This window comes from Marmota monax, unplaced genomic scaffold (genome assembly GCF_021218885.2).
Source record: "Marmota monax isolate L192 unplaced genomic scaffold, Marmota_monax_Labrador192_F-V1.1 WCK01_AAM20220418_F8-fsc00187, whole genome shotgun sequence".
NCBI lineage: Eukaryota > Metazoa > Chordata > Mammalia > Rodentia > Sciuridae > Marmota > Marmota monax.
The window spans coordinates 3,429,701-3,445,189 of record NW_026694837.1 but is presented as its reverse complement, the minus strand read 5'-3'; the positions used below and the strand labels follow the sequence as shown (position 1 = coordinate 3,445,189).

At 39.6% G+C, this 15,489-nt stretch overlaps 1 protein-coding gene across 6 annotated transcripts in view; it reads left to right on the top strand.

Moving 5' to 3' along the window:
* The window catches only part of Bicral (BICRA like chromatin remodeling complex associated protein), a 76,275-nt gene that overhangs the window by 34,857 nt on the left and 25,929 nt on the right, over positions 1 to 15,489 (top strand). For all 6 annotated transcript variants that reach the window (XM_046426243.2, XM_046426246.2, XM_058573199.1 and 3 more), the window contains 4 exons: positions 2,295 to 2,340; positions 3,091 to 3,139; positions 3,227 to 3,295; positions 6,301 to 7,980. In XM_046426243.2, coding sequence (XP_046282199.1) covers positions 2,300 to 2,340; positions 3,091 to 3,139; positions 3,227 to 3,295; positions 6,301 to 7,980 — 1,839 coding nt within the window. In that variant the 5' untranslated portion in view covers positions 2,295 to 2,299. The remainder of the gene's footprint in view (positions 1 to 2,294; positions 2,341 to 3,090; positions 3,140 to 3,226; positions 3,296 to 6,300; positions 7,981 to 15,489) is intronic.

Genomic DNA, 15,489 nt, shown 5'->3' with positions numbered 1-15,489 from the left:
ATGCGTGTGGCTTTAATTTAATCCAATATTATAAAATTATTTTATTTAGATTATTTAAGGAGTAGCTTTCACTTTGAATTTTGGCACAGCAAACATTCTGTACGCTTGCAAGTCCTCGTGGCAGTGACGCCTCTGTGGCCTTTGCTGACCTCCTTTCTTGGAGTATCAGAAATAGGGAAAGGGCACCAAGTATGGAGGGAAGCTGAAAGAGTTGTACAAGTGATTTTCTTTGGTGTAGGCTCTTTTTTTACTTATGTTTTTTTTTTTTATTAATTAGTTTGTATCAGAGACTGTTAGGTATTTTATTTGTTTGTTTATTTTTTTATGGAACTGGGGATCAAACCCCAGGGCCTCCCACATGTTCAGATGTGCCATACTGCTAAACTAAATCCCCAGCCCAGACATTTAAAAAAATAAACTTAGGAAGGATACACTAGAACTCCTTTTTAATGTTCACGATGAAGTAAAGAAATAATATCCACTTTATAGTTTAACTAGACATCACAATTGACTGATTTATTCCATGCGATTGTGATGTCTGCAGAGCAGGCCCCTGGGATAGTAATACTAAACTCTAGCTAACGTGGTTCTACCACAGTAAATATCTTCAGGATTTAAGGGGAGCACTTCACACAGATTTTTCTATATCCATTTGATGATAGCTTTCCTGATTTCCCTTCCAGTCCCATTTCACTGCTCAAAACTCACGCTGTGCTAGTACATTCATGCCAGCATGCCTGTGAATAACTTGGTCTGGGTCCTAAAGAGCAGATTTCACTTAGCTGGCTGCTCTTCTTAGTTTCAGCTATAGATGTCACCTTTTGGCAAACTTTTCCCACTTTTTCTTCCTCCTTTCTCACCCATCATTTCTGCTCTCCACTGCGTTCTATCTCAGATGGATTGTAATCACCCAGATCACCCAACAACTGCACAGATTCATCCACCAATGGGAAGGTTCCACATTGGGAGGACTTACCCTTCCAGACTCTTCCTGAGTGCCCTTCCATGTGACAGGAATGAATTTTGTATTTGTTTGGCCTTGTGACTGACAGAATGGCAAATTGGGGGGAACTGGAGAGGAGATGGCAATTTCAACAGTGAAAAAAACATTTAGTAGAGACTATCTCTTCTGCCTTCTTCGGGCGTGTCCCTCTTCTGGGCATCTCTTCAGGATTTCATTCCTCCATCCAACTGCCGTTCACAACTGCCCTTTCCAACTGCTCCAGAACCCTTGGCCCTGGCATTCCGTGATGTAAATTATTCCACGCATGGTTCAAAATGGGTGCGAAGCAGTGTTGCCAGGTGTCGGATCACTAGTGTAAGTTGACTAGATCTCGGGAGAGAACTGCTCTTGGAATTTGTACAGTTGTTATGGTTTCAGCCAGAGCACAGTCGTGCTGGCTGAGCCTGAAGCTGCCGCTGGTGGGGGAGAGAGGGAGTCAGATCCTGGAGTGGGGTTGAACTTCTGGTTAAGATTTTCTACTTTAAACATTCTAGTATTGGGATATGGATTGTTTGGAATCAAAGAGTGGCAGTGCCTCTGCAGGGGAAAGAACCCCAGCCCTGCAGGCCAGAGCCCATAGCAAAGCCTGCGGCCAGAGGGCCTCCTCTTCTGTCTTAAAATGCAGAGAACCCACTTTTTTTATTCCTAAAGATAGCCAAAATATGGCAAGAAATCCAGATTGCTCTCCATGTTTAGAAACATCCAGTCACCAAATGAAAAACTTCTGAATCTATGAGGTCTTTTCTAAAACAAAAATGCTATTTCTCTCCTGTTCATTCTACATTTGAGAAAATGAACTGTTCTTCGTTTATAGTCCCTTTGGGGAATTTGCATGAGGGAGAAGTTGCTGCCAACTATCTTTGTTTTTTTCACAATCTTTCTTGACTTATAAGTTGAGGGTTTGTTTTCAATAAACACAATTTAAACAATATTTTCTTGAATGGCCACATAATTTTATTTTACTTACTATTATTATTTATTTATTTATTTTGAGACATGGTCTTGCTGTATTACACAGGCTGACCTCAAATTTCTGGGCTCAATCTCCTGGGCTCAAGTGATCCTCCTGCCTCAGTCTCCCAAGTAGATGGTACTACAGGTATGCACCACCATGTCCAGAGACCACAAAAAAATTTTAAATCTCATTAATAATAAGCAATTAGAGGGCTATCTCATGAATTACACAGTTATTTATCTAAAAAAGCGTAAGGTATGTTCTTACATTGCACTGATACCACTGGCTTTTCAATCTGCTTGACTGAAACATGCTTTCCTCTTCCTGTCTTTACAGTTGTCATGGATGATGATGATGACTCGTGTCTCCTTGATCTTATTGGGTAAGGTGCTTATTTTAAACTCAGGATGAATTAAATGTGTGGCATTTACTGAACAAAAACAGCCTAAAAGTATATTGAAACCTGCTCAATTTTTTAATAAAAATTAAATGATCATCATAGTTATAGCAGGAAGAGAAAGAGATATATCAACATGGGGGTCATAATTTAGTAATTGCTTACTAAACTTTTTTTTTAACAAATCCCAGGAGGAAAGGCTGCAGGTGTAGCTCAGTGGTAGAGCGCATGTTGAGCATGCACAGGTCCCAGGGTTCGATCCCCAGTACTATAAAAAAGAAAAGAAAATCCTAGGAGGCAGAAAGGAATGATAATTGGAACTGGAACAACGTAAATAAAAAAAATTAGCCAGGAGTGTTGTCACACACCTTTAATCCCAGCAATGCAAAAGGCTGAGGCAGGAGGATTGCAACTTCAAGGCCAGCTTTGGCAATTTAGCAAGAGCTTCAGCAACTTAGTGTCTCAAAAAAAAAAAAAAAAAAAAAAGAAGAAGAAAAAGAAGTAAAAAGAGCTGCAGATGTAGCTCGATGGTAAAGCACCCTAGGGTCCAATTCCTGGTGCCAATAAACAAAACAAAGAATTACTAAGAAAATGGCCTTAAAATAAGGAGATTTTCTCAGGCTAATGTCATTTTCTTTTTGCCCTAGTAAATATATAGCTATATACTCATTATATTTAATTAAGTGAAGATAATTGTTTATTTGTTGTTCCCCTCTTTCTTTTTTTCTTTTCTAGAGACCCACAAGCATTGAACTATTTTCTACATGGACCTAGTAATAAATCTGTAAGTATTACCTAGAACATCATAGACATAAAAATCTGTTCCTTCTCACAGTTGAAGCAACTTCTTTATTGAATTTCCTCTTTGCAGAGTAACGATGACTTGACTAATGCAGGATATTCTGCAGCCAATTCAAATTCAATTTTCGCCAACTCTACTGTGAGTATTGGAAACAAAATGTAACGCTCAAGTACTTTTGTTTCAAGGATGCCTTGTGAATTGAAGATTTATTTGTTGTGTGTGGGGGGGAGGCTTTTTTGTCTGTTTTTTTGTGGTGCTGGTGATCAAACTCTTACACATTGTAGGAAAGTACTACTAAGCTACATCCCCAGCCCCTGTTTGTTTTTGTTTGAGACAGAGGTCTCACTGTGTTGCCCAGGCTGGTCTCAAACTCCTGGTCTCAAGTCATCCTCCTTCCTCAGCCTTGTGAGTAGCTGGGACTATAGGCAGGCACCATTAATTGAAGTTTTAATTGTCTTTGTATCATGATCAGAATCTTTGTCTTTTGTAATTTATATGGGAAGAAAATCTATTGAATTATGTTGACATATTTTTTACTTTTAGTCACAGATTACAAGGTATATGAGCCAGGCATTGGTGATACATGCCTATAATCCCAGCAACTTGGGAGGCTGAGGCAGGAGGATCATAAGTTCAAAGCCAGCCTCAGCAATTTAGCAAGGCCCTAAGCAATTTATCAGGACCTTGTCTCTAAATAAAATATAAAAAGGACTGGGGATGTGGCTCAGTGGTTAAGCCCCTCTAGGTGCAATCCCTGGTACCAAAAAAAAAAAAAGATTACTGTGTTTGAGCCAGGAGTGGTGGTTTACACCTGTTATTCCAGCTACTTGGAAGGCTGAAGGTGCACACCTGTAATTCCAGCAACTCAGGAGGCTGAGGCAAGAGAGTCATAAATTCAAGGCCAGCCTCTGCAACTTAGCAAGACCCTGTCTCAAAAATTTTTAAAACTTAATAAGGACAGAGGATGTAGTGTAGCTCAGTGGTTTAATCCCCAACACCATTAAAAAAAAAAAAAAGATTACCATGTTTGTACTATACATAGTTACTATGTCGAGATTGTAGGGTCTAGCTAAATGGCCCAGGCTGGCCTCAAATTTGTGATCCTCCTACCTCAACCTCCCAAGTAGCTGGGATTATGGACATGTGCCACCAAACCCAGAAATTTTCTTGCTTTCCCCACTTCCTTTCAAATGATTCTCCAAGTCCAAAGATGATGTCCACCTGACCTGGTGGATATGTTAGTCCTATTTCAATTGTTAATTGGATATGAAATGAATCAGTCAGCTTTTCTATCTAGGTCTTCTCATAATTTAGCACCTAACACCACCTTAGTTTAAGGCAAATTGGCATACTCATTCTTGAATACTCTGTTTTTAACTTTTCTCTTTACCTCCCCCCCTTTCTTTTTCAATCTCTCTCTCTCTCTCTCTCTAATTGTAGTAAATACATACAACAGAATTTGTCATCTTGGTGCTAGGCATGACATAGCTTAGTTGAAGAGCACTTGCCTAACATACATGAGGCCCTAGGTTCGATCCCCAGCACTATAAAAAGCAAAACAAAAACATCTTGCCGGGTACAAAGGCATGTACCTGTAATCCCAGTGGCTCGGAAGGCTGAGGCAGGAAGATTGTAAGTTCAAAGCTTGCCTTAGCAACTTAGTGAGGTCCTAAGCAACTCAGCAAGACCCTGTCTCTAATTAAAATAAAAAAAAAAATTGGCTGGAGATGTGGCTCAGTGGTTAAGTACCTCTGGGTTCAATCCCTGGTACCAAAAAAAAAAAAAAAAAACTATTTTCAAGTGTACGGTTCAGTAGTGTGTATACCCATATTGTCTTCACTTTATTTTAAATGGCTGTTGCTTCTTTATTATTTCCTTTTACAATATTTGGCATGTTCCATAAAAGACTACTAGACAGTGGAGTGTGTCTTATTTATCACTGTGTTCAGTTCTCTTCTTACCATGTGCTATTATCTCTAGTTGAAATGCCTATTTCCTAATAGCTCCTTGAGGACAGAAACTAACCTACAAGTGAGCTTAGTAAATGTTTTACTTAAATAAAATGTTTTACTTTTTTTTAAATATATTTTTTTTAGATGTTGATGGATCTTTAGTCATTTATTTAAATGCGGTGCTGAGAATCGAACCCAGGGCCTCACACATGCTAGGCAAGTGCTCTACCACTGAGCCACAACTCCAGCCCCAATAAAATGTTAAAGAAATGTTGTTAAAAACATTAGTGGTTTTAAAAACATGTTAATATGTTGATTACTTTGAAGAAATTAAATGGCTAGGTATGGTGCACACCTGTAATCCCAGCTGCTCAGGAGGCTAAGGTAGAAGGATCACAAGTTTGAGGATAGCCTTTGCAAACCTATCTCAACAAAAATTTAAAAAGTGTCAGGGATGCAGTTCAGTAGAAGAATGCCTCTGGGTTCAATCACCAGTACCACCAAGGAGGGAAAAAAAAAAATCAATGACCATTCACTCATTTTGTTAGAACCTTGTTTTATCTGGACTGCTCTTGCTGGCACACCTTGTAGACCCCTTGTAGAATAACATCCTTCACTTGGACTTCTGGGGTACAAAGGACTAGAAAGAAAAACTGTCTCCTAATACATAACAACTCTAGATTTGAGTCCCACTCCCTTGGACTGGAAGCCACTTTATTTATATGTGGTGCTGAGAATCGAACCTAGTGCCTCACACATGCTAGATAAACGCTCTACCACTGAGCCACACCCCAGCCCCTGGAAGCCACTTTAAAAAAATAAAATCTTAGGTGCTTGGAGTGTAGCTCAGTGGTAGAGCATGTACTTAGCATGCACAAGGCCTGGGTTCTATCCCCAGCTCCAAAAAAATAAAAATAAAAATAACTAAAGTCTATGTCAGTATCTCAAAATCATGGAGCTGAACTACAGGTATTATTCAGCACTCATGTTATTTATCTGTTCCCTACAAAATAATTTACCAGAGCAATGAAAGTATAGACTTACAGTGTTTAGAAAACAAAGTGAGTAGTTTAAAGACTTGTACCTGAAAAATAGATTGTTATGCTTTATTTGTATTCAAAAGTGAGATTAATTTTTGTGCATTTCTTTCAAAGGCTGGATATGCCATATAATACCTTCTTATTTTTTCAGAATGCTGATCCTAAATCATCCCTCAAAGGTGTAAGCAACCAGCTTGGAGAAGGGCCCAGTGATGGACTGCCACTTTCAAGTAGCCTTCAGTTTCTTGAAGATGAACTTGAGTCTTCTCCTCTTCCTGATCTCAGTGAGGACCAACCTTTTGACATTCTTCAGAAATCCTTGCAGGAGGCTAATATCACTGAACAGACATTGGCAGAAGAGGCATATTTAGATGCCAGTATAGGTTCAAGCCAACAGTTTGCACAAGCTCAGCTTCATCCTTCTTCATCAGCATCCTTTACTCAGGCTTCTAATGTTTCTAATTACTCAGGTCAGACGCTGCAGCCTATAGGGGTGACTCACGTGCCTGTTGGTGCATCATTTGCAAGCAATACAGTAGGTGTGCAACATGGCTTTATGCAACACGTGGGGATCAGTGTTCCCAGCCAGCATTTGTCAAATAGCAGTCAGATTAGTGGTTCTGGTCAAATACAATTAATTGGGTCATTTGGTAATCAACCTTCCATGATGACTATTAATAATCTAGATGGATCTCAAATTATATTAAAGGGCAGCGGACAGCAAGCCCCATCAAATGTGAGTGGAGGGCTTCTGGTTCATAGACAGACTCCTAATGGCAACTCTTTGTTTGGTAACTCCAGTTCCAGTCCAGTAGCACAGCCCGTTACCGTTCCATTTAACAGCACAAATTTTCAAACATCTTTACCTGTGCATAACATCATCATACAAAGGGGTCTTGCACCAAACTCAAATAAAGTCCCAATTAATATACAGCCAAAGCCTATCCAGATGGGTCAGCAAAATACATACAATGTGAACAATTTGGGAATTCAGCAGCATCACGTACAACAAGGGATCTCTTTTGCCTCTGCAAGCTCACCCCAGGGCTCAGTAGTTGGTCCACACATGTCTGTGAACATTGTCAACCAACAGAACACAAGAAAGCCCGTCACCTCACAGGCAGTGAGCAGCACTGGGGGTAGTATCGTTATTCATTCCCCCATGGGCCAGCCTCATACACCCCAAAATCAGTTCCTCATACCTACAAGCCTTTCCGTCAGTTCCAACTCGGTACACCATGTCCAGACCATTAATGGGCAACTTCTTCAGACTCAACCTTCTCAGCTCATTTCTGGCCAAGTGGCCTCGGAGCATGTCATGTTGAATAGGAATTCTTCCAACATGCTCAGGACCAACCAACCATATTCTGGACAGATGATAAACAACCAGAATACTGCCGTCCAGTTAGTGTCGGGGCAAACATTCGCCACCTCTGGAAGTCCAGTAATAGTCAATCATGCCTCTCCTCAGATTGTTGGTGGGCAGATGCCCTTGCAGCAAGCGTCACCAACTGTATTACACCTGTCACCTGGGCAGAGCAGCGTTTCCCAAGGAAGACCAGGCTTCACTACCATGCCCTCTGCAACAAGCATGTCAGGACCTAGTCGGTTCCCTGCTGTTAGTTCAGGCAACACTGCCCATCCTAGCCTTGGGTCTGTGGTTCAATCTGGTGCATCAGGATCAAACTTTACGGGAGACCCGCTGACCCAGCCAAACAGGACTCCAATACCAGTCAGCGTGTCTCATCGTCTTCCAGTTTCTTCTTCCAAATCTACCAGCACCTTCAGTAACACACCTGGAACAGGAACCCAGCAACAGTTCTTCTGTCAGGTAATGCTTTTTTTTTTTTCCTTCAAATAAATGTCTGACAGATTATAGAATGGAAGAATAGAATGCATACTCAAATATAATTTTTATCTTAGGCTCCCAATTTGTTAACTTAAAATGCTCGGTTTATGATCAATTGTGTTTTATCTTCATGATTAAAATATTTTATCCAGCATAACATTTTGGTTTAGAGTTTCTGGAGACAGACTCTGGCATCTGAATCTAGATTTTCTGATGTGGAGCCAGTTAATTAACTTTCTTCTTCAGTGAAATGGGCATATAACCACATTACCATCCCATGGTGTTATTGGCAGGATTCAATGAGATAATCCCCACAAACCATTTGCATAGTCTTGGCAGATAGCAAGTACTCAGCAGGGGCCAGTATTTATATTTGTACGTACTTGATGAAATGCATTATGGGCATTTAAGAAGAAAGATTATTTTAGATTATTTATATATATCACATAGCAGGCCACTCAGTCTTTGACAGTGAACTAGGTGGAATGTTTTAGCTGCTTCTTGGATGCCAACCAGAAAGGCTCAGGGATTCAGTAGGACTCAACAGTGGCCCCACACTAGAGGGAAGCATTTAGAGGGAGAGAATCTGGGCATTCTCATTTGACCAGGTACCTGAGCCTGCTCTTACCATGCCATTGTGCAGGTAAATTACTATGGTAATTGGTGACACCGCACAAGGATTAAGTTTCTTAAAAGGGACTGATCATCAGCTTCAGTCCTTCATTGTCATTAACTGACCCTTTTACTCCTCTGCTTTCGGTTCCCACTCATTTGGAGCATATTCTGTATTTCCAGCTCCTCTCCTTCCCAGCTAGGAGGCCCTTTTCTATACCCCACTTCTACCCTCCTCAGTTCTCCATTTCCACTGCCTTTCTCTTCCACATTCAGAAATTTCAAGAATTTTATATATAATGAATGGATATTATTCAGCAGTAAAAGAGAATAAAATCATGGCATTTGCAGGTAAATGGATGGCACTGGAGAAGATAATGATAAGTGAAGTTAGCCAATCCCAATAGTTCCCAATAGTGCTGCTATAAACGTTGATGTGGCTGTGTCCCTGTAATATGCTGGTTTTAAGTCCTTTGAGTATAGTGCGAGGAGAGGGATAGCTGGGTCAAATGGTGGTTCCATTCCCAGTTTCCAAGGAATCTCCATACTGCTTTCCATATTGGCTTCACCAATTTGCAGTCCCACCAGCAATGTATGAGTATGCCTTTTCCCCCACATCCTTGCCAACACATATTATTGTTTGTCTTCATAATAGCTGCCATTCTGACTGGAGTGAGATGGTATCTTAGAGTAGTTTTGATTTGCATTTCCCTAATTGCTAGAGATGATGATCATTTTTTCATATATTTCTTGATTGATTGTATATCCTCTTCTGAGAAGTGTCTGTTCAGGTCCTTGGCCCATTTATTAACTGGATTATTTGTTTTTTTGGTGCTTAGCTTTTTGAGTTCTTTATATACCCTAGAGATTAGTGCTGTATCTGATGTGTGAGGGGTAAAAATTTGCTCCCAAGATGTAGGCTCTCTATTCACCTCACAGATTGTTTCTTTTGCTGAGAAGAAACTTTATACTTTGAATCCATCCCATTTATTGATTCTTGGTTTTAATTCTTGTGCTATAGGAGTCTTATTAAGGAAGTTGGGGCCTAATCCCACAGGATAAAGATTAGGGCCTACTTTTTCTTCTATTAGACGCAGAATCTCTGGTTTAATTCCTAGGTTCTTGATCCACTTTGAGTTGAGTTTTGTGCATGGTGAAAGATAGGGGTTTAATTTCATTTTGTTGCATATGGATTTCCAGTTTTTCTAGCACCATTTGTTGAAGGCTATCTTTTCTCCAATGCATGTTTTTGTCACCTTTATCTAATATAAGATAATTATAATTTTGTAGGTTAGTCTCTGTGTCCTCTATTCTGTATCATCCATCTACCAGTCTGTTTTGGTGCCAATACCATGCTGTTTTTGTTACTATTGCTCTGTAGTATAGTTTAAGGTCTGGCATAGTGATGCCACCGCTTCACTCTTCTTGCTATGGATTGGTTTAGCTATTCTGGGTCTCTTATTTTTCCAGATGAATTTCATGATTGTTTTTTCTATTTCTATGAGGAATGCCATTGGGATTTTGATCAGAATTAAAAAGTTCCACCAGAAAACTTCTAGAACTAGTAAATGAATTCAGCAAAGTAGCAGGATATAAAATCAACACCCATAAATCAAAGGCATTTCTGTATACAGTGAAAAATCCTCTGAGAGGGAAATGAGGAAAACTACCCCATTTGCAATAGCTCAAAAAAAAAAAAAAATACTTAGGAATCAACTTAATGAAAGAGGTGAAAGATCTATACAATGAAAACTACAGAACCCTAAAGAAAGAAATCAAAGAAGACCTTAGAAGATGGAAAGATGTACCTTGCTTTTGGATAGGCAGAGTTAATATCATCACTATTCTACTCTAAGGAAGAGATTTTTCCTTCTCTTCCCTTTACATGTTTGTTTGTTTATATCAGTTGAGCACATAGATTCTTACTCATGGATTTTACTCAGTGAGTTATAAACTGTTGTAATCATTTATTTTGAGGCTCAAATCAACCCAAATTTGGCCAATGGGCACCCCTCCAAATTGGCTGCTGATCTTTCTGACATGTTTCTGTGGTGCTTTGAGCACTTACTTTGATTTCTGGCAAAACAAAATGTTCCCTGTTATCTGGGCATGGTGGTACTTGCCTGCAATCCCAACGACTTGGAAAGCTGAGGCAGGAGGATTGCAAATTTGAGACCAGCCTTAGCAACTTAGCAAGACCCTGTCTCAAAATAAAAAATTTAAAAAAAGAAAAAGATGTTCCATATTCATCTTTTAAATTCTGTGACCCTTTCCTAGAATCAACAATTTCTATAAGGAGATTTACTCCTCCTTCTGGAGAATAATATTTAGAAAGCAAGGTCTGAGCACTCTGTAAGTTCAAAGCTACTGAGGTCATCTCAACTGGTAAATACGTTTATTTGTACATATGCAATACTCAATATTCATATGTATTTATCAATGTATAATTATTAGCTATGAGTTTATGTTGATACTTCTAATTATATCCTACAACTACTGGATTCACTCAAGCCTCTTTCTTTTCTGTACTCGTAGCTTCCTTTTCTAAAAGCAATAAAGACAGGTCCACAATATATTTGTTTGCTCAATCCTAGAATTGTAGTAAGTAGTTTTAGAATTGTTATTTTTTAAAAAAATATATATCTTTTATAACTTTATTTTATTTATTTATTTTGTATGTGGTGCTAAGAGTCAAACCCAGGGCCTCACACTTGCTAAGCAAGCATTCCTACCACTGAGCCACAACCCCAGCCCCTAGAATTGTTAATCCATGTTTTTCATCATTATGAATATAGATCTACTAATTAGACTTCAATATTGTTTCATAGTGCTGTCTTTAGCTTAAGAATTTATAGTGAAAATACTGTATTCAAAGTTATTTGGGTTCATTGTTTTGGAGTTTTTTGTTTTGTTGTTTTGTTTTGGTTTGTTTTTTTGTTTTTTTTGTTTTTTTGGTACTGGGAATTGAACCCAGGGCCTTGCACCATGTGCTAGGCAAAGTGCTGTACCACTGAGCTACATTTCCAGCATATTTTTTTTTTCTCTCTCTCTTTTTTTTTTTTTTTTTTTAAGACAAAGTCTCACTAAGTTGCATAGGCTGACCTTGAATTTTCAATCTTCCTTCCTCAGCCTCTGGAATAATGGGTTTACAGGAGTGTCCCACCACACCTGGCTACTTAATTCCTTGGAACACATCAGCCATTAGCATGGCGGCACAGTTGGGGCTGCACAGAACATAGACCTGGACTGAACTCCCTCCTCCCCTATGTTAGTTAGCTTTTTGCCTTTGGGAGAAAAGTCATCGTAGAGGAAGAAAGATTTATTTTGACTCAAAGTCTCTGACACCTGAGTCCATAGTCAGCTGATTCTATTTGTAGTTTCTAGGCCTGAGGCAAGGCAGAAAAGATTCCAGTGAAAGAACTTGGCAGAGCAAAGCTGCTCACCTCAGGGTAGCTGGGAAGCAGAAAGATGAAGGGGCTAGGGACAAGAACTGTCCTTCTTCCTGGGCATGCCCCCAGTAACCTATTTCCTCCACTAGACCCCATTTTTTACGGTTTACACCATCTCCCAATAATGCCATCAGCTATGAGACCATGGAAATGATCTATGGATTAGTCCACTAATGAGGTCAGATCCCTCGTGATTCAGTCACATCCCGAGACCCTCACCTCTGATTATTGCTGCATTAGGGACCAAACTGTCAACTCATGAGTCCTTAGAGGGCATTTCAGACCTAAACCTTAACATCCACCATGCCTGCCTTCCCTGTCACTTTGCACCCTCCCCCGAATTCACTTTTCTTCCTGTTTTCACACACATAAGCAGATACATACATATTTTTTATTTCCCCTTCTTTCTTATTCAAAATGAAGCATAACATAGATATTCTTAAATTGCAGAAAGTTTTCTAAAAATCCCGTATGTCCAATAATAAGGGAATGATTTGAAATGATAAAATACTATGTAGCCATTTAACAGGTTTCCAAATAAATTTGGGTACAGGTTTACAAATAATTTTCGGTGATAAATGCACATGTAATTGTAAAATATTTTTAAAAATGGTTTACTCTTTTAGAAAAATGGTGAAGAAAGCCAGGTGTGGTGGTACACACTTTAATCCCAGAGAATGGGGAGACTGAGACAGGAGGATGGCAAGTTTGAAGCTAGCTTGGCAATTTAGTGAAACCCTATTTCAAAATAAAAAAGGCTGAGGATGTGGCTCAGTGGAAGAGTGCCTCTGGGCTCAATCCCTAGTTCCACAAAAAGCAAATAAGAAAATTGATGAGGAGAGACAATGTAGTGAACTGGAAAACTGAAAACACTCTTACTTAAGAAACACTCAGAACTTGATTAGGAGAAAGTATACAAAACCTTAACTGCAATGTCCTGTGGCAGGATATAAGTTAGCTAAATTTCCTTCTAATTTTAAAAACTTATCCCTCACAGAGAAAATGATTCCTAGACAGCATTTATCAAACTTATTTATTTATTTATTTTGGTACCAGGAATTCAGGGGCACTCAACCCACTGAGCCACATCCCCAGCCCTATTTTATATTTTCTTTAGAGATAGGGTCTCACTGAGTTGCTTAGCACCTTGCTGTTGCTGAGGCTGGCTTTGAACTCGTGATCCTCCTGCCTCAGCCTCCAAAGCCCCTGGGATTACAGGCATGAGCAACCATGCCTGGTGCATTTCTTAAAAATAAGTAAACCATGCAGTTGGTAAAAATGTAAAACAGTTGCTAAATAGTTCAGAAAAAAAGCAGGTCTTCCCTCCAGTCCCACAGTTTCTTCCTGAAGAAACTCTAGCTGAGCAATAGAATACTCAGGGAGCTTTAAAAAAATATGGATCCCGGAACCTCACCTCTGTAACTTCTGATTTAAACAGCCTGGAGGAAAGGTTAATGCCTTTCCTCCGTATTTTCTAAAAGCTCCCCACGTGATTCTCAGTTGCAGCCAGGGTAGAGAACCAGCAGTCTAGATGATCTCCACAGTCCACTACATTCCTACCATCCCCTAATTAGACAACTGTAGTAATTGTCTAGGTGATAAATCCTCTTTCATGGATTTACACCACATTAGTCTCCTAAAACATTTGCTTGGTGACTGAACCAAATCATCTAGGAGCTTCCTGTTCCTACCTGCAGTCAGATTTCACTGGTCAAAGCCCTCCATTCAGCATGGTCCCCCAAATAGGCCAGGCACATTGTGAGTTCAAACCTTTACTGACTGGTATCCACTGTGTGTTCTTTTCCATCTTATCTCAATTTTTCTTTCCTTCAGGGCCTTACCCCTGAACTTGGGATTGCTTGGCCACAGGGAAATAATAAGGATAACATACAGGATCCTGACAGACACACTCAGGTTCACTGAAGTAAAAAAAATGGGAAGAGATTTTTAACTTCAGTGGAAGTTATTGAGTTTGGTTTGGGATGTGGTTGTCAAGTATGAGGTTCCTGAAGGACAACCAGGTTGGATGACAAATAGCTATATATGCTAAAGTTTAAGGACATAAATATGGGCTAAAATAGGATTGATCAGTATATAAATTGTAATCCTGGCAGTGGGAGTAGATGAGGTAGACCAGAGTTAGTATATCAATAGATAAAATAGTCAACCAGAAGAGAAACCCCAGAACATCTTAACATGTAGGGGGTGGACACAGAAAGAGAGTGAGGAAGAGTAAAGCCAGTAGGGATCAGACTCTTGGGTGATGAGAAAAGAGAATAGTGCAGGTGGGAGGGAAGAAGAGTACAGCATCATTGAGATAAGGACTGGGAGGTTTCTAATAGATTTAGCAACTAACTTGGAAACTGCTGGTGTCCTTGGTAAGACAATTTCCGAGGAATTGTAGCCGCAGAAGCCAGACTGCAATGCAAGTAATGAGCATAGGCACCTTTCAGAGAAATGGAGGTTACGGATGGTGTAGTAGCTATGAGGATGTGTGGGATCAAGGGGAAAAAAAATTTAAATGGGAAACACTTGAAGTTTTCTTCAAAGCTGATAGGTAGGAAAACATGCATTCTAGAGCATTGGCAGGATTCTCTGTAGACCATGGGAAATATGCCTCTTCCATCGTAAAGAGAGGGAAGGAAAAGATGACTGTGGCCATGCAGTTTATAGTTTGTTAGTAGAAAGTCTCATCTTTCTCCTAGGCTTGAAGATAATGAAATAGTATTCAAAGCAAAACTGACTAGGAGGACGAAAAGTTTCCTAGATGGTCATGAGGCTCAGCTAATCCTGAATACCATAATTTTGATACGCTACTGATCTGTTGTGTTTCAAGGGCCTGTGTGTTTTTGGGATGGTAAACTTTCAGAGGGAAAGGCTGTGATTGGTACCCTTTGGCTGCCTTCCCTGTAGTCACCACAATGGTGTGAACACTGTAAATAGTCAGATGTCTTATAAAAGTATTGCAGCTATCAGAAACATACCCTGATGTGTTTATGAGAATATGTTCTATGAATAAGCTCAGGTCCAGGAAATATAGTTCAATTTTTTAAAAAATATTTATTAGTTGTTGGTGGACCTTTATTTATTTTTATGTGGTGATGAGAATCAAACCCAGTGCCTCACGCATGCTAGGCAAGCACTGTACCACTGAGCCACAACTCCATCCCTAGTACAATTCTTTATAAGGGTCAGAAACCAGACTCTCCTCTCTCTGGGACCCTTTAGAATAACATGGCCTCTTCTCTGTTCTTTATTATTTTCTCTGACCAATTTCCTAGACCAATTACCACCCAAAGCTGTCTACATTATTTCAAGTAAAGCATTTAACAGTCACTGGCAAGTACAGTGATTTTCAAGACTTAACAATGCATCAGAATCAACTGGAGAGCTTTTAAAAACTGTAAATTCCTAAGCATAACATTGAATT